This window comes from Chaetura pelagica, unplaced genomic scaffold (genome assembly GCF_000747805.2).
Source record: "Chaetura pelagica isolate M959 unplaced genomic scaffold, ChaPel_1.0 scaffold336, whole genome shotgun sequence".
Taxonomy (NCBI): Eukaryota; Metazoa; Chordata; class Aves; order Apodiformes; family Apodidae; genus Chaetura; species Chaetura pelagica.
In genome coordinates, this window is record NW_009953652.1 from 2,692,047 (window position 1) to 2,715,855 (window position 23,809).

General features: G+C 40.6%; 1 protein-coding gene across 1 annotated transcript in view; it reads left to right on the forward strand.

The window, feature by feature from the left end:
- Positions 1-23,809, forward strand: part of PCSK2 (proprotein convertase subtilisin/kexin type 2) — a 203,112-nt gene that overhangs the window by 110,996 nt on the left and 68,307 nt on the right. The window contains exons 2-3 of the mRNA XM_010000193.1: positions 987-1,086; positions 4,450-4,554. Coding sequence (XP_009998495.1) covers positions 987-1,086; positions 4,450-4,554 — 205 coding nt within the window. The remainder of the gene's footprint in view (positions 1-986; positions 1,087-4,449; positions 4,555-23,809) is intronic.

Genomic DNA, 23,809 nt, shown 5'->3' on the forward strand with positions numbered 1-23,809 from the left:
GAAGAGCGGGCAGAGATCATTAAAACAAGAGAGAGCCATCCAATCTGTTTTTAAGCTTTGTGCATGCACCTTAATTTGCTTGTGAGATGTATGTAGAACAGTTAGAACCTTAAGGAGGGCAGTAGAATTTAATGTTAAAGATAAGCCTGGGGACTGAGGTTCCTCTTTATTTTTGTTTTTATTTGTCACCTTTTAAAACCAGTGACAGGCTGTGAGTGCTGGACCTCTTACTGAGAGTCACGTAAAATTCTGACGCCGCAGGCAGCTCTTTATGAAGCTTCTTAAAAAATATAGTTTTTAAATTTTTTTAAAATTTTTTTAGCATTTACTTCAGGTCTTACTTTGTAATACCTTTGCTAAGATGACATTGATGCTTTTACAGTTGTTTTCAGTGTTAGCTCTGCCCGAGGTAGCCCTGCTGTTGTAGAATGAGGAACAGTGTCTGAATTTAGCCTTTTTGTGTCATCTTTTCTTCAAACCCCTGCACTACTTCGCAGCTGATACTGATGTCCTTCCCCCCCACACACACCTTTTCCCTTTCAGTACCAGGGAGTGACCACCCAGAAGCAATGCCTGGCAGGGAGAGTTGTAGCTGCCTATTTACAGCCCTTCTTCCCAGCGGAGGCATCTAGGGCAGCAAAAAGTAAATTTCCTGCTCACTTTTCTTGCTTGTGAAGGATTGTCAAATGTAAGGAGGAGAGTGCAGAAAGGCTGGGAACTGCAAATTTATCTTGCTTATTTTTATTTCAATAACAAATACACCTGGACTTCTCTGCTGCAGCAGTAGTCTGAGAACAGCCAAGATACCTCAGTCAGAGATACTGGTGCTAAAACCATGCACAAAACAAACCATTTCCTGCTTCCTTCCAGACTGAACAGTGCATCCTAGCCATTTTGTTCTCCTCTTCCTTCTAAAGAGTTTGTTTCCTCCTTTTAGTTGAACACCAAATTTGTAAAAGTTATTTTCTGGTCTGTGTCCTTTTCAGGAAGGAGGTTAAACAGGAGTTCATCTTTACTTTAGATAGCACTGTTAATAACCACAAGGAGGCTGCAAATCTGAAGGAGGAGAGAGGTGGATATATATGGGTTTGCTCTGTTTGCTGTATTTGTAATTGTATTTGTATTGTATTTATTGTATTGTATTTGTAATTTTTTATTTTGCTTGTAGGTATTTTTCACCAGTAATTTTATACAAATGCTGCAAGTAACTAAGGGTTTGTAACTCCTGAGATTCACAGAGTCCTACTTTATATTGGACCGTATTTATATATCAAGGCAATAGAAGACACTTTTCTAACTAAATAATCATCTCCACTTGAATATAAGTGCTTTCCTGTAATTAGTTATCTTAGAAAGTTGCCATTTTTTTCCCTGGAGGCAGGAAGCTTTGCTTCTGTCTTACAGAAGGAACCTGAGCCACCAGGCTGAATGTGTTACATGCAGAGCCTGTTGCTGCTGAAGTAGGAATTTTCCTCAGATACGATTCCAGCTTTACAATGAGAATATTACAGAGTAGCTACTGCTGGTGACACTTTAGAGGTTTTTTTTATGTACAGGAGCCCCACTTGATTACATGCACTGTTCATTTTGCTATTTGCTCCAAATCAGAGTAGACCTCCTGGAGAAGCTAATAGTGGGAATTTGAGCCCTGCTGGGAGCTACCTGCATCCCGCCGTGTGGTCACTGCAGAGGAGTTACTGACTCAGTAGCAGGAATTCACCACAACTGGAGCACTTTGGTGGTTGCTGGTGCTATTCACCGTGTGACATTTTAGGCCCTTTGCTGGCATCTCACTTCTCCTGCATGTGCATTTGCTCAAGGATTTACTGAAGAGTTTAGATTCTTCCTGCAATCTTCTTGGTTTCTGCTGTTAATGATTCACAAGGCATGGTATTCAATCATGACATATTTTAGGTACTGCCTTACTTCACTGCCTTCCTGTCTCTCCTTCCCAGTCCCATTGAATGCATGTGAAAACCATGTGAATTGTAAAATATGAGTTCCTCAAAGATTACTGGGATATCTGGGGAAACAGGGGAATAATCTCAGTCAAACTTATTCATTATTTTGTCTGTGAATCTGGTCATTTTTGTACTAACTGTAATTACTTTTGCTTATGGTCAGACTGGAACCCTCTGGCTATAAAAGTTTACTATAAAATATATTGCTTCATTTGGAGTGGCAGTAGAAATTAACCTACACAGAAGATGAACAGTGAATACATGTTACGTTTCCAGATATCCTCAAAATTTCTGAGAGTCTTCCTTAATGGAAGTACATCAAGATCAATCTTTGTCTGGAATAGATTTGAATGGTTGATACTGGGATTAAAAGAAGGAAAATAGCTTGATTTCTCTGAGCAAATTAGAGGGGTAATTGAGCCAGAGCTTGGAATGGATGGTAATGGTTAGCACTGTGAGATGTATTTCAACCTGTAACTGATCTGGCTATTTAGATTTTTTTTTCCCTGCATATTTTTGAGGTGTAATGTGTCCATCAGGGGGGTGTGCTGTTTGCTGGACAGTCAAGAAACAGGCTGACCGGACTCTAGATTATGGAAATACCTTATTACCCACTTGGTAAATATGTCAGATTTAGACTTTGTAAACATAAATCTGCTTTTTTTGAGCTACACTCAGAATTTGAGGTTTAAGAGCTGCAATTCTGAAGATGGATGTGAGATCTGAAATTTCTGTAGCAGCTGCCATGAGCTTTCATAGCCTCATTTCTCCTTCTGCCTGAGCTGTTTCGTTCTTCACAAGTATATGGAGCCATATTCTGATAATTTGCCCAGAAAATCTCTCCAGTCCAGAAATCGGCTCCAAGAGATGATGATGATTTTGATAAAATCTCTGTAACCTTTTCTATACACTTAAGAAGAGGTCTCCTTATCAGAGCAGAATGTTTTTGGGTTTTTTTTAAGTTACTTTGCAATGGAATTTTAAAAGCAAAAATGAAATGTTTTGATTTCTTTAGTATAAAATGTTTCAGTTAACACAAAAAAAGGCCTTTGTGTGTGTATGGGGGGAATCACATACTCATTTTTGGAATGCAACCAAACTTTAAACTTTCAGAATTCACTGTGAATCATCCATTCCCACACCATTCCACATGTATACCAAAATATATTTCCAGAACTGCACCAGATAATAGTGATAGATTTAACAAAATGGGAGACAATTTAATACAAGGAAGATTGTATTTGTGAACTGTATATGCCTGTATATGGGAACAGAATTAGGTTTATGGCAGAAAGATGCTACACTTATTCAACCCAGGCTTTCACAATAGGTATTCTATCTAGATGTCAGCCTCAGTTTTTCAGTGAAGAAGTTTGAACAGTAGCTAAAAGGTTTATATTATCATGAAGTACAGATAATAAAAAGGAGAGGAACAGGGCTGTCATGGTAGTTCTGGAATATCTCTTTTAAGTAGTTATTTTACATGTAGGGTAGTGTAACCTTTGAAGTTGAAGTGTTCACAGCATTGACATGTAACTTTGCAACACACACCCATTTTAAAGTTTTTTTTTCCAACTTTTACAAAGAGAAGCTTGGTTTAAAAATACACCATTTCTTGCTTAGATTTAAACATTCAAACAGAATCTCCCTATGAAGTTGGAGTGGGGGAAAAAGCTGTACAATTTAGAGATCCAGGTGGAGCTTTCTAATTGACTGCTGGAGGTGGGATGCCATTCTCCTAACACCAGGCCTTTTAGCCTTCTCAGAGCTAAATTCCTACTAGCTTTCCAGTTGCTTCCTGCCAGTCCTGTGGAGAGGGATGTATTTAAAAACAGACATGCATCTGCCTTAGGTGAGGCTGGAAATCCCTCGGGAGGTGTTTGCCTGATGCCTAAATGTCTTGAGACAGTAAAGCTGCACAAGACTGTTCCCACACTGTGAGCTTTCTGCTTTCTGAATGCTCTTCTTGCATTCCATTTCCTGACATTTAGAAAATATTCTGAATACCACGTATCTCAGAGAGTGGAAATCATTCTGCTTTCTGCCTTACTGCTTAGGTGTGTTATGATGGCTCAGAAAAGCACTTGCATAATGCCTTACTGCTGAAGGATGGTTTGGGGTAGTTCCAAATAATTTGTTCTTTTATTCTGGCTTTTTTAGGAAATAGGAAATAATCCTCCTGTGACTTGGAAAGTCCTTCAGAAAAATTGGCTTAGTTGACTTTAAACATAAGGTGAAAAGAATGCCAAGTGTATACAAGTGAAGTTATACTTTGTAAACCTGTAGCAAATAACTTCAATGCTGCTGGGCACACTTTTCTAAAGTAACTTAAAAGTGACATTCTCAAGAGTGATTTGAGTCCTTTGGCACAACTCTTCACATGTCATGTTGTACATTCCTGAGTCACTTCACAGGTAAAAATCTTCCTTGTCATCCTTATTAGTATCAAATAGCTCCATAATGTTTTTTTTCTCTCTTTCTTCCTCAGCTCCCTTTTTTAGACACTGGATACTTCTTTTATCACAATGGCATTGCCAAGGCCAGGAGAAGACGCAGTCTTCAACACAAGCTTCATCTGGAAAAGGACTCCAGGGTAAGTGTTTCATCATCCCATGCACCTGTTGTGTTTTCTTTGTGACACAGACTACTTTTTAAGAGATCAGGTTGACAATCAAATCTGGTTATAACTATGTTTGTTTTTATTTCCCCCCTCATGCTCATTTCAAGCTTGGTAACTGCCCCATGGACACACCTCTCCAACAGCTGCTATTTCACTACTACAAATGTTCTTACATTCTCTGAGATCTGTCCTTTCTCCAGTAAGACTCAGTGATGCCATAGTCTGCAGGACACATCAGTGCACTCTGTCTTTGTACTGTGGGGCCATCCACAGTACACCCTGCACTCCTCTCCCCCCGTGCATCCTGCTAGTCTGTGGGTTATCCAGCCAGGAACACCCTGTGGTGTGAATGGTGGCATTTTGTCTGGAGTCACATTGACACTTATTTTCAGGGAATGATGTACACCCGAGATGCTAAGATTATATGCTGTCAAACTTCAGTACTACTTTTAGAGGCTTTTGCTCAGTCTGCAAATGATGTGCTCAGTTTTCAGCATAAACCTCTCAAACAGGAGGGGAAGGTACATTTTACAGAAGACTATGAACTAACACTAGGAAATGCTTATTTCTTCAGAGTTTTTACACAAGTATAATACTGGGCTGGAGTGAGGCCAAGTAGCACAAAAACTCAATTTACTGCCCAAAGAAAGTGGATAAACCTGAGGAATGATACCATGATAGCAAATGGATTATTTTTTAATCCTTCAGTAGGCTTTAAACTCTCTGCATTGTGAGCAAAAAAGAAGGGGGAACAATTTATTTCAGATAGAATTTTATTGTCAAGTACTATATGGTATTGGAACACCTATGAAAATGAAAAATTGAGCAGGAAGGAAAGAAAAATAGGTTAATTAAGATCCTAATTGTTGCTGTGACACGAAGGCAAGCAAAGTCTGACGTATTCCCAGCCCAATTTTCCTACTTCTGCAGAAATTTCAAGTGTTTCTGGGCTGAGGTCCAACTGGGATGCACACAGCTGGTCACTCCTGTGGCTGGGTGCCATGTGAGTGAACCACACAGGTTGCTGCCTGCCCATGTCACTTCATCCTGTGATGCTGAGGGCTGACAGGTTGCTGGGGCTGCTGCTGGGCTTCCAGTGCTCTGAGGTACTTCTTCCTGGATCCCTTCTCTGAAACTGGTGCCAGGTGCAGCTGAGGGGCTATAAGGAAGAGACCCATTCAACCTGCCTTGAATAGAAACTCTCAGGCTTCCCTTGTTTTGTTTACCAAGCAGGAATCAGAAAGTAAACTGTTCAGAAGCTGTCTACAATTGGTGAATGCTATTTGTAGGAATCCACCAGTTCTCATTGCAGTCTCAGTGTTGCATGGCTGAGCACTCCTGTACTAATTCTGGAGTGGCTTTTGCACTACCTCTAGACTAAGTGTCTGCAGTGCTATTAAAAACAGCTTAAATTAATCTACCTCCTCGTTCAGAGGTGTTCTCTTTGCAGTCATCTGGTATTTGTGCTCTAGACTCTTAGTTGGCTTCTGTCATGTGCAATGAAATCTCATTTTTGCTGTTAATCTCCACTTCTTCCTGGTGCTGCATACCAATGGCTCAGCTCTCCTTGTCTCCTTACTTTGATCTCTAGGAGTAAAGCACTCTGTTTAAATAACCAGGGATATCTCCCATGTGAGGAGAAGGATGATCCCAGGTGTATCCTGACCTCATGGGTTACCCTGAGGGATGGAAGCAACATTTTATTTCCACATGTAACAGCATTTTCTCACCTAAGCCTCCTACTTGCTCTTTAGTGTTGGATAGTCCTTGAGCCCTTATGGTACCATATAGGTCAGTTGCTTTTTGTAACACAGTTTGAGAGAAATAAAAAAGAATAACTCTTATTTCCTTTCTTATATAAGTGGAGTTTAGAGAAGTCATTAAAATTCCTGTCATGTTTGCTTATAAGTGGAAACATGAGTTGTGTTGACAGTACTTAATTTCAGACTCCAAAAATAATTTCCAAATTTAATGGCAGCCTTCTAGACTATTTACATTCAATTTTACTTAGCAACAAATGTCAGCACTGTCATGGTTAATACGTTAAAACCAAGAATAAAATGTTCCTGTTGCCAGGCTAGTCAGGAAGCAAACTTCCACCACATGGCCTTACAAATCTCTCAGGAACCATTATGGTAAATGTTGTAGTTGCTTAGCCCTACTCAAATGTTGTCAGAAAGTGGGCTGCAGTTATTCTGTATGCTTTTCACTTTTAAGGAGATTACAATTCCTAGCTAATTTTAATTATTAGTTGAAAAACAGCACAGATGTTCACTCAATTAATTAATGTTCTTTAATCAAGTAAGTCCCTTGAGGAACTGTGACAGAATTTCAAGGTTTGAGGGGAAGAGATGGCAGAGCACTATGCAAACAGGTTACTGCATCGTTTTCATGCTCTGCGTGTCTTTTAAAATGCTCAAAAAACCTTTGTGTAAAATGTACTGGATGTTTTTACCAAAATAATTTGGAGGTATGCTAAACATATGCAGTCATGGTGAGATAAACATCATTGCTATTAAGGGAGTGGAAATGGAATATTATTAAGATGCATTCCTAGAGATCCTGCAAGAACTGAATCTTTGTTCTGAGGAAGCCTCAAGTATGATTGTTTTGACAATATTTAATGCCTTAGTGTTGCTGAAGCCTGAAGCAGTACTGGGAGCAGGTGAAGGCATATGTAATAGTGTCATAAAAATGTGTTGTGCCAGTGAACTGTTCAAGAAAAAAGTGCAGGCACATGAAGCACTGTGGCTTTTGCTGTCAGTACCAACCTCTCAGGGATCCACACCGTCAGGATGACAAACACCACAGTGAATTGAACTGCTTCAAATGGAGACTGATTAGTTATTTAAATTACATTCTCTGAGGTACAGAGAAATTCCCAGGAGTAGTTTGCTCAGAAACAACTATTTTATGTCAGATGCAAATTTCCATTATTTCCAGGTGCACTTGTATTTTGTTATTTTACTGTATGTGCCTCTGGGACCAAACAGATTTATTTTTTTTTTGGGGGGGGAAGAGTCCCTTAAACATATTTACATGTTGAACCTGGAATTTCAAGTGGATAAGACGTAGCAGCAAGATATCCAGCATTCTCCACACAAAATTGCATTTTCATCTGCCTTTATCTGCTAATTGATTAAGCTGAAATTTCTCAGACCAGAAAGTCAGCCATTAGGCCTGGTTTGCCTTGGGAAACTTCACTGAAGTAGGTGCTGTACTTGGCCCTGGAGCTGCAAGCAGGGAGGCAGTCCTTGCCCTGACCCCTGGGCACGGGAAGCAGGAGGGTGGGAGCAGTGGTCAAGGACCCCCAGCAACATAAAGCCAATGAGGAGTCTAAGTAGGATGGGACTGATCTCGGCATGAAGCTGAGGAGGGAGTGAGTGGAACAGGCTGGAACAAGAGCCCAGAGTGATGAAAAAACATTGAGTGATTAATGTGTGGAGCCAGCCCCTGAGCTGAGGAGCACATCAAGAAGCACACGGATAGACTGGAGAGACAAAACAGGGTGTCCATGTTCATATCAAAGCATGCTGCCTCCCGAGTGCAGGTCATAATGCAACCTTAGAGCCAGGTGGCCTTTCCCAGGGGGAAACATCCCTGCAAGCAGAGGGGAATATACTTTCTGTAAAAGCAGACTTTGTTTTTAATTATGAGGAACAGTGGTACGTTTCATCAGCCTGATTGCTCTGGAAAAGCAAATCAGAAATTCAGAGATACTTCATGCTGCCATGTTAGGTTTCCTGTCTCTGAAAGTGCAGTAGAGGCAGAATGGGAGGCAGAGACGTTTCCTGCTCCAGTTTCGGATTTGCTTAATTTTCACTTTCAAAACTGACTCAGGTTCTGGCCTCCTATGGAGAGACTTGGTTGTATTATTAATAAATGTTTTGAAAAGTGGCCATGTAAGTGATAGGAAAGAAAAAATGCACTGTTGTTATCTTGCCTTTCAGAACAATACTTGTGTGTTTTGGCTGTTCTTGGGTATTTTCTGTTAGTAAATAGTCTTCCACTGAAGGAGCAAGAGTTGAAACACAGTTTGTTCTCTCAAAGATTATTTTGCTTTCTTTCAAGTTTCAGATAAAACCATTTTCCTCCCACACAGTCTCTCCTGTCAGACAGCTGCCAAGATTAATCCCACTCAAGAGAGAGGCTTTAATATACAGAGAAGAGCTGAGTCCTATTACTGGTACCTATATGTGAGCGCATCAGTGTTGGTGTTGGGGGATGAAATATATATGTGTGGAGAGGGAAGGTGAAATGAAAATCTTCCACTGAGCGAGTTTGGTACTGGGATGATGACTTCTTTGGAAATAGGCATCGCAGTGATGGCAATTGTTATGTTGCAAAAGGGATTAGAAAGGGAAGCTTGTCTGCTACCTGTGCTGGTACAGGAGTCTGGGGAGGGCAGATGTATAGGTTCTTCAAGGCATAGTCTCTAGGTGCCCAGGGTTAAGAGTATTTACAAACTGCTTGTGTCATGGGACAAGGGAAAAAAGGGGATGCTAAATGCAAGGAATCTGAGCTTTTAATTAATAAATCAGAATCTTCATATCCTTGCTTGCCTCGGATCCCTCCTGTGCCCCCTTAACGTGTCTGGCTTGTGGTCAGATCATTGCAACCTTTGTAGGCAGAAGTGCCCTGTGACACCAGGCGGGGGGGTTGCCAAGTGCCACCAGAGATGGATGTTTCATCCATAGTTGCCTTCAACAGGGAGGAAGAGGACTGGCAGCTTGGGAAGAGCACAGCCATGTAATAAGCAGCAGCAGCCTTTAGCAACAGCAGTGTAATCTAAGTCAACTTTCAGTGCCCTTTCGGACAGCATTAATGATAGGCTTGAGAGGTGTTAAAGGTGGAGCCTTTTGCCTCACTCTCTGAGATGCCAATACAAATCTTCCCCTTTGCATAAATGGAAATCTTCCTGATAAGATCAGGAGAACTCAGTTTTTCTCAGTGCTGCCCAGTTCTCCAGCAAGTGCAGAGTACAGTGACCTGGGGATGCAAAGGGTAGGAGCCACTGTGGCATTTCTTGCAGATTTGGTCAGATCTCTGCTTCTCCAGCCTTCTAGTACTGGAGGCAGGCACTTCTGTCCCTGTGACACAGCTGTAAGAACAACGTACAGTTATTTTTATTAAAATGTCTACATTTGGCATCTTTACTCCTGCTTCATGCTTCACATCTTCATGTCTCTTCTTCCTGGTCAGTGCTAGTGATTTTCTTTTCCTAATAAGCTTCAGATAAAAACTTGGAATGTATTCCAAGATGCTTCTTCCCTCTGAGAAAAAGCTGGCTTTTTTTCCAAGAGCAAACAGGCAGCAATACTGAAATCCCATAGGAAAGGTCCAACATTTACATAGAATTGCACAGAATTATCAGAGTTGGAAGGGACCTCTAGAGATCATCTAGTCCAACTGCCCTGCTAAAGCAGGATCCCCTAGAGCACATGACACAGGACTGCATCCAGGCAGGTTTTGAATATCCCTAGAGAAGGGGACTCTGCAGCCTCCCTGGGCAGCTTTAGCAGTAAAGACTGAAACAAATAAGGTATTCAGTAACTCTGCCTTCTCTAAGTTTTCCCCACTAGGGCACTCACCTCGTTCATCAGCAGGCCTACATTTCCCCTAGTCTTCCCTTTTATTGATGTACTGAAAGAAACCTCTCTTGTTGTCCTTGATACCTCTCACCAGATTTAATTGTAGTTGGGCCTTAGCTTTCCTTGTTGCATCCTCACATTCTCTGACTACATTCCCTTATTCCTCCCAAGTGATCAGTCCAGCTTTCCACATTCTGTAAATTTCCTTCTTCCATTTAAATGATTCCAGAAGAATTCATGCCTGAATGAATGCTCCTACCTCCTCTGCTTAATTTCTTCTTCATAGGGATGCACTGGTCTTGGGCTTGGAGGAAGTATTGTTTGAAGACTGCCAGCTCTCATGGACATCCATACCTTACAGAATCCTGACCCATAAGTGCACTTGACCCTGTGTACTTTGTAATTGTGCTGTCAGCTCCCTTTGTAGGTAGAGAGATTAATTTCCATGCAATTCACCATAGCAATAACCCTGGATCTACACAAAACTTTCAGCCTCTGTGGGGGTAAACATAATATAAAATTATTGTAGTGTCTGAGACTTGCTACCCAGTCTCAAATCTTGGGGGGAGGCTTCAGGACCTAGACAGTTCTCTGCCTTGCAGGGAAGTGTGGATGTGTGCTTTAGGGTAGAGAGACAGGAGAAAATGTTTTCAGCTCTTCTGTGTAAATTCATGCTGCAGATGATAGTGGTGGCAGACTTCTCAGTGAAGCCTATTTAGAGTTTTGCACTAATAGATGCTATCGTGGGGCTGGCTTGCTGGTAGGATTATGTCCAGGAGAAATTTGGCGTCACCATCAATTTTATGAGACTATAGGGCAGCATTACATGAGCATTGGTGTTACCCTTTTGGAAGGAAATGGAACATTAAGTAATAAAAGCTCTGCTTAAGTACCTGTAATAAATATTGAACAGCTAAGGAAAACTCATTAGAGGAAATTTCTTATTTTCCAGTGCTGAAAAACCTACACACTGTTGGTTGAAGCTGCATTGCCAGCTTGTTCACCAGACAAGAACCAAAGGTAGTTTTGTCATCAGTCATCCTGACAAAATCACAGTATCATTCTGGTTGGAGAAGACCTTCAAGGTCAAGTCCAACTACTACCCTAACTCTGCTGCATCCACCACTAAACCCTGTCCCCTGGCACCACATCTGTCTTTTTAGATGTTTCCAGGGATGGTGGCTCAATCACTTCCTTGGACAGCCTGGGTCATGAAGTCCAACTCCCACCTCAGAATAGGACAACCCTAAAGATAACACCCTGTCCCTGAGGGCTTTGTCCAAGTGAATATTGTCAGGTTTGGTGTTATTACTGCTTCCCTGGAGAGCCTATTCCAGTGCTCCACCACCCTCTGGGTGAAGAATCTCTTCCTAATGTCCAACCTAAACCTCCCCCTGCACATCTTTCTACCATTCCCTCGGGTCCTGTCGTTGGTCACCAGAGACAAGAGGTCATCTACTCCTCCTCCTCCTTCCCTAATGAGGATGTAATAAGCTGCAATGAGGTCTCTCCTCAATCTCCTCTTCTCCAGGCTCAACAGACCAAGTGCCTTTAGCTGCTCCTCATACAGCTTCCCCTCTAAACCCTTCACCAACCTCGTGGCCCTCCTCTGGACACTCTCTAGTAACTTTATATCCTTTTTGTACTGGCACCCAAAACTGCACAGAGTGCTTAAGATGAGGCTGCACCAGTGCAGAGTAAAGTGGGACAATCACCTCCCTCAACCAGTTAGCTATGCTGTGCTTGATGCACCCCAGGACTCGGTTGGCCCTCCTGCCTGCCAGGGCACACTGCTGGCTCATGTTCAACTTGCTCAACATATTGTGCATAAAACTGGCAGTGTGTCTTCCACAAACACATCCTTGGTTTTTCTGTTTCTAGCAGAAGTTGTCTAACACTTTATCCAGAGTATTTGAGGAAGGGGTTCCAAGAGTCTGTTCCTGTTCACAGAGAAGTCTGTTCTTGTATTAATAACTTTTTCAGGTCAACATAATTTTGAACTATGTTTGTTTTTCTTTCACATCCAGCTCAGAGACCTTTTAGAGGATTTTGTATTTCTAATTCATAATGAAGCCAGTTGGCAAGCAGTATAAGAAAAAAAATGTTATTTTCTTGAGGAAACTCTAGTGAACTTTATGTATTGAAACATCTGATGACTGATCTGCTGTATGTCTTATATCTGAGATCTTAACACTTAAATGAAGTGTCTTGCTTTTATGATATTTGGACCCTTTACTGATGTTGGTGGATTGTTATTTAAATGTTCAGGTTCATGAGTCAGGATGTCTGAGAAGATGAAAAGGAAGAAGCTGACATTCCAGCACACTGTTTAAAAAAAATATAAAAAATGCATATGCAGTCAGATGCAGTTAGAGTCAGTTTATGGGAAGGTGGAATTCAACCTGCAGTTCAGATGTGAAAAGAGAAAGGGTCATATAGCCAGCAGGACAAGGATAAGTAATTGTAGGAAACGTGCTACCTGTGTCGCGTGATCTTTGTCATTCCAGACAAGACATCAACATGACTGCAAAGCAGAGATTTAGGTGTCTGGTATGCGAGGAAAAGTTTTCACGTTACTTTACCCCTCTTGTACTGCTGGCAGAAGTAAGGGGGTATTGTTGAGCCTCTGGAGTGCACATGATAAACTGGTCCTTAGGGCACACAATAGTTTGTCTATGACTAATATCAAAATAAAAATGCTAGAAATTCGGTGAAGTAGAAAGTTTGGTTCATTACTATATGCAGTATGGTAGCCTGGCTGTTGCCACCGCAGATAATTATTGCTAAATTCCCTGTGATTGCTTTTCAAGAACTGAATCTGAGGGACTCTGTTGTTGTCCAAGTCCTTTGTAGGCTCTATGTGTGCATGACAAGGGTTGGATGCAGATTACCTGCTCATGAAAAGCCCTGTTCACCTAGGTTTTGCTTTGCTGACCAGCAGTGACTCCAACTGTAAAGCACTTAGCTGATTTTTAATTGAGATATCACAGTTCCTGCATAGGAGTCAGTTTCTACAATACAAATAAAAAGAACTTGCTGATATAAAAAATAATGAGGCCTGGAGTCACTCAGATATTTAAGCTGTCACTTATGTTGACACAGTACTCCCCTTCACTGCAGGGTGGGTATGCTAAGCATACACATTGAAGAATTTCCCAGTTTTCAAGTTTGAATTCCTGGTGTTAAGTGCAGCATTGCTGGCTTATATTTGAACTGTATATGTATATTGTGGTTGTGATGTGCAATACAGTTCTAATATGAAATATCACAACATTTTTGAGTACAGAATATTAAATATTTCAAACAATTTGCTAGTGGGGCAAATGCAGTTATATCCAGCACGATGTAAAAGCTAAGCTGAATTGATCTATTATTTCTATTTGTAACTAGAAAGGCAGCTACAGGGAGGAGAAAAACCAATCCCATCAACATGAGCATTACAGAATTTTGGAAATTCCCTATAGCTATATTATACGAAAAAGCACCATTATCTGCACATAATAAAATAACAGACTATCAAAATGACATCAAACAAGCGTACATGTGTCTTTTATAGAACTAGTGTGTGACTAAAATTACAGGGTAAGATAAAACTATTAGAAAAAAATGGAAGTGAATGTGTACTGCAAGATAATAGACTGGTAAGTGATGATGATGCTGTGCAGATTCGTGTAGAATTTTCCAAAAATAAAAATACCGACTCACTGCAGTCCTGGTGCCATTGGGGGCCATGGAAGTCCGTGTGGTCAGTGATTTTAAGATGAGTTTTGACAGTGATCATAACTGACTCAAGCATGGCTGATTTCTTCCCGTGGCCCTTGGATGGTTGAGATGACCTCTTGGAGTTGATTCAAGTCATGCACTGTATCATTTTTGTATTGCTGAGCATGATGCTTGGGATCAGGTGGGTACGGCAACAAAATGAACTTAATCCCTCAAAAAATATTTGTAACCAGGTCGAAATGCAGTATTTTTACAAAAACTTGGTGACCACATTCAGTCTCTGCTGCCTGTAAATAGCTGGACTGCCATTAGTTAGGTTTCTGGTTTATTGTTGGTGTCTGTTCTCTTGACTGCAGCATTGCTCCCCAGTCTCCCTCTGCTTTTTCCTGTCTCCCTCTTGTTTCCTGCCTGATGAATAGTCTGTTTTTTGTGGAGCAGGCCTTGCCTTTGTTATTTGTCTGTGCAATTTCCAGCCTTGAATCCTGAGTGGGGTCTGTTTAATGTTATAACACAAGCAGGGGCAGTGGTGAGAATATGTGGTTTATTTTTTTTTGTTAGTAGGTTGTTGAGAAGAATGGAGAGTGTGAGCCAGGGACTTCGGATTAACATGGAATTTAGGGTGCTGCAGAAGTTTGCTTTGGTTTGGGACAAGTTTGGTTCAGCTTCAGATGAGAAAAGCAGTGCTCTGATGTGCTGAGCCAGCAGTCGCTGAAGGTCGTATGCATGTCAGCATTCACTGGACCCAGGAATCTATGGATGTAGCATTGGCTGATCTCCCTCAGGAAGCTCAAACCATCTGCAGCCTGTGTTGGTGAGAATGAAAGCAGCTGCCGAATGCTGTCTTTGCCTTCTCTGGACTGTCATTGTAACAACATATCCTGCCCTATGTGGTGACCCTTTCCTTTTCTCTTGCTTGGGCCCAGTTCAGGATGTTGGGCATTGACTTGGAAGAGTCAGTTGTGGCCTGTGACCACTTGTGCTTGATGATGGCACAAAGTGTTTGACCTCAGAAGTGCTCTCCTCTCCCAAGTCACTAACATTAGAGCTACAACAGAATCCAGACCACCCATGTGTAAGCCCATCTGCACAGTTAACTTCTCTTCCAGTTTTGAAAGCACATGTATTCAGCTATACTTCCTTCTTTTCGATATGTGTAAAAGCTTCATCAGGAGCAATGCAAGACATCTTGGAGTCTCTTTTCTTTTGGCAAATGTCTAAGCCAATTTGGTATGTTGGAGACCGGAAAACTACCTTTGAGTTAAACCCTTTTGAAAGATTGGAAATATATTGGTTGACATATACTTTAGAAGAATATAGGATTAGCTAATATATCGTACTTGGTAGTATATGATTCCCATGTATTTTAGCCTGTAACGTGGTAGGTTTAGAATGAAACAAAAGAGATTTATAGCAGTTTATTTATATCTTTTTTGACTTCAGAAAATCAACTGTTAAAACAGTGACTGAGTTTATTTTATGTCCAGTTAGATGTTCAGAACGTTTACTGTATATGACATGGGCAAGAAATAAAAAGCAGTGTAGCTAAGGATGTACAGTTAAATCAACAACAAGAGGACTGGAACAGTTTTGGTGTAGTTTTCTGTGGTATCTGAGCCTGCTGTGCCAGGGCTTGCATCACAGGGCTGTGACATTAAGAAAAAAGCCCAACAGCCTCTTTTTACTAGGAGGCTGAAGCTAAAAGAATCAATGTAATGGCATGTGTTACTGTATAATATAATACATTAGGTAGTGCATCCACTCATGGTGTTTAACATGCTTTGCTTTCGTTTAAAATTTGATGAGTGTTTTCTTGATGAACAGCATTTCAGTCTATTGGTTTATTGCAATCTGTTCCAAAACACTGTTGCTATAGGCATTCTGTGTTTCTCGATCTTCAAAGTGTATATGCAATATCTTAAGAATAATATTGATTTTCTTTTGCCACCAACTCAACAACCCAGAAGCCAACAAGGAGTTACAAATACATCTGTGCAATTATTGCTTGTGTGCATGATGCACTCCATGAATACAAAAAGGGGTTTACAAAGGTCAGAGAAAGTTGATTGCATATTTGGAGATACAATGGAAATGAATTAAAGGTTTAGATTTAAATTGTTGCTGAGTAGTTTTCTGCAGTAATTATTTGATGCTGCATTGGAACATGGCTTTTCTGAAAATGGGTGCATCTAACAGCTGAGAATAGCCAATAGTAATTAAAATGCTAATATGTATGTCATGGGTTGGTGAAGCTGAATGATACTTCTTGGCCTTTCAGACTTCCATGTGGAGGGGAAGAACAGGACCGAGTACAATAAAATATTGTGGAAAAACTAAGAAATACCAAAGCTTGTCCATGTTACATATTTTTTCTTAGCATAATATCAGTTCTGTACTATCATAAATGGTCTCTGGTCAGTATTACAACTTTGCTTGTATGAAGTGATAGCTGAATGGCCACATTTATGAGAAGATTCTGCTTTATGTTTTATATTGATACACATTTCCTGTCTGAGTGCTAAAAAGAAATGCACTGTTACTATGTGTATGGACTTAATAGTTCCTAAATCTAAATAGTCTGTTGCCATTAATTTTATCTTTGATTCCAAGCATTATTCTTTCATACAGAGGAATACATGGTAAGGGATCCATGAGTCTTGCAAATGTGAAGTCTTCTCAGAAGAGCTAGAGTTGCCAGATGTAGTTATTTTTATACTCCTGGTCCCGCAGCAAAGTCACTAAGCTGATTACTGCTGGGCTTTAGTTTATGTAACACTGCAGTGCTATGCTCAACATTAGTAGCTGGTTGTCTTCTTCCTCACCACCTCCACATGCTCTCCTATTTCTTTTCTTCAAAGGAAGTCTAGATGCATTGGTTGTATCCTCACCAAGAAGTTGAAAATAAAATAAGCCACTGGGGAGAGGAGATGCCCTGGGTTTTGTCTTGGAGTCTGAGGCTGAGTGATTCATTACATTTTTTTTCCCATCTAACTAGGCTTTGACATCTGACAAATATGATAAACCCAGTCCCGAGCCTATCATCTGTGCTAGGCCACTGAATTCCCTGGTGCTCAGCCAACCTTCCACTGAAGAGCTTCTGCATCACTGAATTACTTCTTGTAGAGAATCACAGAATGGTTTGGGTTGGAAGAGACCTTAAAGGTCATCTACCCCACCTTTCACTAGACCAGGTTGCTGAAAGCTCCATCCAGTCTGGCCTGGAACACTTTCAGAGATGGGGCATCCACAGCTTCCCCAAGCACCCTGTTCCAGTATCTCACCACCCTCACAGGAAAGAATTTCTTCCTCATGTCTCACCTAAATCTGCTGTCTTCCAGTTTAAAGCCATTTACTCCTTGTCCTGTCGCTATGAGCCTTTCTAAAAAGTCCCTCTCCTGATTTCCTGTTGGCCCCTTCAGGTACTGGAACCTCCATTTTGTCCTAGGTGTGATTCCACTGAAGGCAGCGCTATTATGCCTGGAGGTATTTTCTCCAAGGAAACTAGGAGTTGACGGCTGCTATCCCAGCCTCTCTGCTCTTTGGAGAAGCTCTGTTCTAGTCAGTGTCTGCAGAATGTCTTAAAGTTGTGCGATAGCTTTTATGAACCTTATAGGTACCATTATAATTGCTGTGTTTTCCAACTCAGAACAAGTCAAACTCTTCTAATAACCTGCCTCACACATTTTATGGATCTAATACCATGGTGCAACAAGCAATCTCTGGCAGAGTTTGGACAAAAATGCTGACTCTCTGTAGGCCAGGATATACTAATGTAATTGAACAGTGCTTGCTCTATCTTTTTTTCTCAACTGTGATGTTCTCTTGGGAATATATTAGTGGGAATTAATTTTATTTATTTTGGAACATAAGCTTTTCTTGGAATAATTCCCTTGATTACTATAGGAAGAGGATTTCAGTTTGGACTACTTATTCTCTGAAAAGAGGGAGGGGAAACTTCCACGTTAAACTTTTAGTTCCTTGTTTCCAGATCTAGCCATGTTCATAACTCATAAATCTCAGTGGTCCTTTCCCAAGTAATCCAGGGCATGTTGTAAGAAGTGCTTATGAAATTTTTTCTATCAGACAATCAACTAACTGAAAAGGTTAATTTCTTAAAGAAAAACATTATTTTTAGGACTTTAATTTATTTCATTTCTAATAATGCAGTCACAAAGTAACAGAAACAAAATCTGCATTTTCATATTTGAAATACTGAATCAGGGTAGAAATATTTTATCATGCCAAACTATTTTATTTAGAAAAAAGAAAAAGTTTAATTTTGTTTCAACTTTTCTACTTGGAACCTTTTGCAAGATTTTGTTTCATGATCATTTTTTAACCTGAGTGGGTAACTCAGGTTACATACAGAAGATGAAGTATAAATACATGTTGGTTTTTTCTTTTACTTCAAGGAAGCTGGTTAGATAAAAAGCTGGAAAAGGGAATATAAATTATTTGGTTTGGTTATTAGTTTGGCTAGTTAGGTCTAATGAATAAAACTTTCTGCAGTGAGAACTTGACATAATGAAAAATATTATTATTTTTGTTTAATTTCAGAGTTGCTATATGCAATCCCAGTGGAATTCGGAGTTTAGTTATGAAATGTTTTCACTTGCATGTGAGGTTTGGAAGAAAGTTTGAGTGTATGAAAGAAATGCGAATTCCAGGTGGAGATAGGAAGGTATGAAAAAGGACCTTGCTTTAGGAGTATGATTCAAACTGACGTCTGCTGGTGTCCTACCATTCACTGTGGAATATTGAACATTTTTTGCACAGAGATATGACGTATTTCAGCAAAGACAGTTGTTTACCTGAGAATGTTGTTTGTCAGAAAAATCCACCTGTTGTGTTTTTCCTATTAGCACTGTCAATGAGAAGTGTGTGCAAGGCGAATTACCTGCCTGACTTGCAAACAATGAATAATTCAGTGTAAGCCAGAAAGTCAAATAAATCTTCCCAAATACTTTCTATCTGCCTACAGAATAGATGACAGTGAGAAAGGGACTGCTGTGGTGATTTAGATCTCTCACTGAAATAATCTGTCTTTCCATCTAAAATAATTGGTGGTCTTTTATGGTATGTAATGAAATAATCTTTAACTACAGGTTTCAAAGCATGCTTCAGATATGGATTATGCCCATTTCACAAATGCTGGAAGTAAGGGGAACCTTTCCAAAAGGTCATGCAGCAAAGCATAGAAAAAGTAGGAGTAGATTCCAGATGGCCTATCTACTATTCTGGGGGGGAAAAAAAAAAAAAAAAAAAAAGGAAAAAAAAAAGGGGGTGGGGGAATAAAAAAAAAAAGCAGTTGGATTGCAGCCATTTGTGGTATTTACAGCACCTGAGCAATAAGAAAACTGAGATGGGAACAGTGGGGAAAAAATAAAAAATGAGATTAATGCAGATCCTCTGAAACTCAAAAGACTTAAACAAAGGACAGTAGCCTTAATCTGTAATTACTGTTGTCATTTAGTATTTCCACATGCATGATCTGGAGGCTCAGGGGAAATTACTGTGCTAGAGGCTATCTAAGCGTAAAATAATAACAGAATGGTATGGAGGCATTTGTCCCTGGGTGTAATCCAGTGCTAGCTGTCCTGCCTTTGCTGCTGTCCTTGTTTCCCCGTGGCTCATTCCAGCTTTTCCCAGGATGGTGCTGCCTCATCCTGGGTAAGAGCAGCAGCAGATGGAGAAACACATTTACCTCTCGAGCGTTAAAAAGATATTTGAGTGAGAGGTCTTTGTGCTCAGGAGACTGTAACCTAGCTAACATTTTTTTTATTTACTATTTTATTCTTTGCTGTCCAATAAGCAACTAATTTTTCTGCATAGACTATACACAAGTTATTTGAATTAACAGGCTGCAGTTTATATATTTAAAACAAAGAGGTGCAGCATTTCCCAGAAGGTAAAATCCAACACTCCCCCACCCTATCCTTTCAGATAGGAAGAAGAAAGTCAGGGAACTGTATGTCTTTGCGCTACTTTATACCCATTTTAGGCTTTCTTTAACTATATTGCTGATCCCAAATGTGTGTTGATCAGTCGAGGGAAAGGTATGGTTTATCAGAGAGGTGTATCAGTGGTTTCTTAGCAATTAGGGTTGTGTGGGTGTTGCACAGTTTTTATTATAATATTTGCTCAGGGAAATCTCTTGGATCTCTGCAGGGAGGAAGCTGACATTTAGCTCCATTCATTTCTCCAGCCCTACTTGCTAGGAGTGTAACACCAGGACAAGGCATCTCCTTAGCACTGATCCCAAACTGCAGCATTGCCTCCAGGCCTAGGTGATTTCTTCTTTGAGCGTATTTCCCTTAGATGGGGATGTGGAATGAAATGATAAATAGTGTTTGTAGCCTTTGTGAGGTGACTTGAAACCTCTTTTAACATTTTGCGTGATTGAAACTGCAGCCATTTACCCACCCTGGCTAGAGGAGCTAGTGTTTTTGATGAAAACACACGATGAATTATTTCCTTGAGATTTATGGGGGATTTTTTATAATCAAGTCCTGAGTTAAATTGAGAGAGGACTTATAAAGGAGGAATAGGAGAGAACTTCTCTCAGTTCTGCCTTTATGTTTTTCTTGTGAAAGCTGACAAATTTTTTTTTTAAATTATTTTTTTTTGAGGTATTTTCTATACGGACCTCAGAATACATTTTCCTCAACAGCATCCAGGATTCTGTTTTCATAACCCATCTCAGGGAAAAAAAAAACAACAAACAAAATAACCAACAGCTTTCTTTGTCCCAGACTAAATCATAACCTTGGTTGCACACTTGTGTTAAGTATGAGGACCTTTTGCTTCCTTTCTCTCTAAAAGTTGCCTGTGTTTTGAGTTATGATAAAGGGAAGAGAAATTCCCTTGGACAGTTTTCATCACTGGTAGGCAAGGAAGAGGCTACCTGGCTTAAATGGGAGGGAGGAAGACCACATGAATGAACAACACATGCCTCAGATGGGGATCACACTGGGATTTTTTTGTGATGTTCCTGTGAAACTAGACACAGACACTTAAGCTGACTCTTCCACAAGCTCCAAGACAGAAATGCGGGAGAGGAGACACCGGTGACACACTGCTTATGAGGTCCACCAGCAGTGCACCTATACTAGGAGGTCTCCAGGCTATGTCCATGTGTCATTGCTGCTTGCAAAGCCTGAACATACCAATTGACGAGGCTCTGCCTGCTGCTCCAGCTTCATAGTGTGCACCTCCTCAGGGCACCCCAACTTATTCATTCCCCCTCAGTATCTCACCATCCTTTCCTCACCAGTGGCTTGCATATTCTGATGTGATTTGATTTGTTTGGGAAAAGACATTCTTTCCTGAAGCAAAGAATAGTAATTTGTTCTCACAAGTTCAGCCCAGCAAGTTTGAACTTGAGTTCATCCGGAGGGAGGCTTTTAACAGTTTTTCTCCTCACAGGGGTGGTGTTAAACACAAAAGATAGCTGTTCCTCCAATTTGCAGCAGTGAAAATCTGAAATAATTTCACTGAAGTGAATGGAGTGAGTTTATATTTACCCTTGGGCAATAGGAGGTGGAACCACAGTCTCTGCACTTCTGGGGAGCTGAGTCTCGGCCAAGAAGCCAATACCAAATGTGTTGTTGGTATTCACCTGTTGTTTTTTTCAGTGGCATTTCTGAGTTCAGGTATTTCTGCCTCCTCTGTCTTCATGGTTTGTTCGTTTGACACCATTCCCGCTTTTCTTATTGTTGGGATAGCTGCTGTTGGAGTAGGGAATGTGACTGCATTTTTTAAAATGCCATGCAAAGAAAATTATTATTTCTAAGCTAGAACACTGCTGTAATCTCATTTGCAGTTAGTTGGACATGGTGTGTGATGAGATCAAACAGGAGGGAATAACTTAAACTGGGTTGGCCCTTCCTGAAAGTGAAGTGAGAAATAATGAGGGGCCCTATCTAGTAGAGAAGATGGTAATTTTCAGTCCTTTTCAGGGACCTCAGGGGTTTTTTTCTGTTTTCTTTTTGTTAATGTTTCCTCATTTTGCAGAATATTGTTGTTACCCTCAGTCTCATAAAATGACATTTCGAGCTGAAGCTTTGGCAGTTTCATCCCTTACATAATTCTGCAGTTATCTTTGGCAGCACTTCGTTGTTCATCATTTTCCTTTTGTGATGCTTATTCATAGGTACAGCTCACCTCGCTCTTGAAGGAAAGGCCCAGAACAAAGGACGTCATCTCTGATGTCACTGTGTTGCCAAAAGCTTGCCAAGTCTGTGATTCTGTCATTTAGCATTAGGTATTTTAGACTTCTTCAGACAGTAGTGTCCCAAGATGTGAGACCTGATCTAGTCATCTGTTCAAACTGACATGAAGTCAGTCCTTCTGCTGTAGTAGATTATTTCCTCCTATTTCCCTTTGGTTATTCTGTGAGCACTAGTAGTTTCAAGGCACTTTTTCAGTACTTGCTGAAACACAGGTTAGTGTTGGCTATTTGGAAATGTGAAGAGTCCCTAAATGTGCAGGCAGCAGGTACTGCTAGTATTAAGCAAGGATTCATCACTTTCCGTACCAAAGAAATGTAATTTCATTGTGGAAGCTCTTCCGTTAAATTTTTATTCTGTGGAAACAGTAAGATGGATTGGGACTCAAAGTTTGGACACAAAGAGCGATTTCCATAGAATTTGCATGCATCCCTTTTGATTGTCTGCTGTGTGAAGCCTGAGCAAATGATTTTTCTTCCGTGATTTGCTTAACATTTGTCTCAATGGAAATCAACTAGGAAGAGCAAGAAGTATATAATGAGAATAGCAGTTTACAGGAGTGTGTGGAAATCTTTGGTGATAAGCAAAAGCATATTTAGAGTTTATTCTTGTCTCTTGCAGTACAGCCTCCTCTCAATGCATGTGAATATTATTGATGCAAATATTGTATGGATGCAAATATTAATATTGATGCAAATTATGTATGTGCACTGGGAGGAAAATATACTCAAAAGACTAATTATTTTATGCTAATAACTGAACCGAATATACTCCCTCGTTCCTGGCCAAAAAAGCCAGCAATAGTTAAAAGAATTTGCAGCAGGATGATAATTTTATCACTTCATTTAAAGCAGCCTGTGCTCTGAACCAGGGGGGACAAGGGATGATTCTGGCACAGAAATCCCTGCCAGTGCACATGCAACTCTGATTAATAATGAGTTTTGTTGTCTTTGGGGGCCAGTTTTGATTGCTTTAAGCAGTGGATAAATAGAGGGGCCTGTGGCAAATCTGAACCAGTCATGTGTCCTGGTCCCTTGAAATCAAGGCAGAACCCTTTTGTTTCTAAGATTTTTGAAAATAATTTTAATTGTGCAGATGTGCTTTGGAGGGAGGCTTGGCCAGCAGCCAGCAGGACAGGCTGCTGTGGAATATGGGTATTCATGTAAAAAGCCTGTCTACTGAGAGGCTTGTGGAGAAAACCCATAAAGAATACCCAGACCACACTTCCGTGCCTTGTACTTCTCTGTGATGAGCTAAGGAGAGTTTTAGCTGGGATAAACTCTGAGTGTATTAACACAATTGTCTCAGTTTCACAGGTTTTTCCTTCCCTGTTAATTCTCTGTGTACTCTGTCCCATTGGGGCCAGCTTAGTGCCCCACCACGGCATCTCTTCTCTGATTGCTGACCCCACCACTGGGTCACCACTGTGATCCCTTTTTCCAAATCACTCATGTCATTTTTACTTCCTTGTCAAGAAAAGAATTACAAACTTAGTTCTCAGGGAACATGGGGACAGGTTCAATGGGCAGTGCAGGAGTGCAGGGCCACTGCTACTTCATGGTAGCCAGATTCTAGGATGAGGTTGGAAAAGTGCCCTAATGTAGATCTTTCTGCCTTGGCTGTGCTCTCTCCCTTGGTGCCAGGCACCAGGGAGCTCTGCAGCTGTGCTTTTTGCAAGCTCTGCAGCAG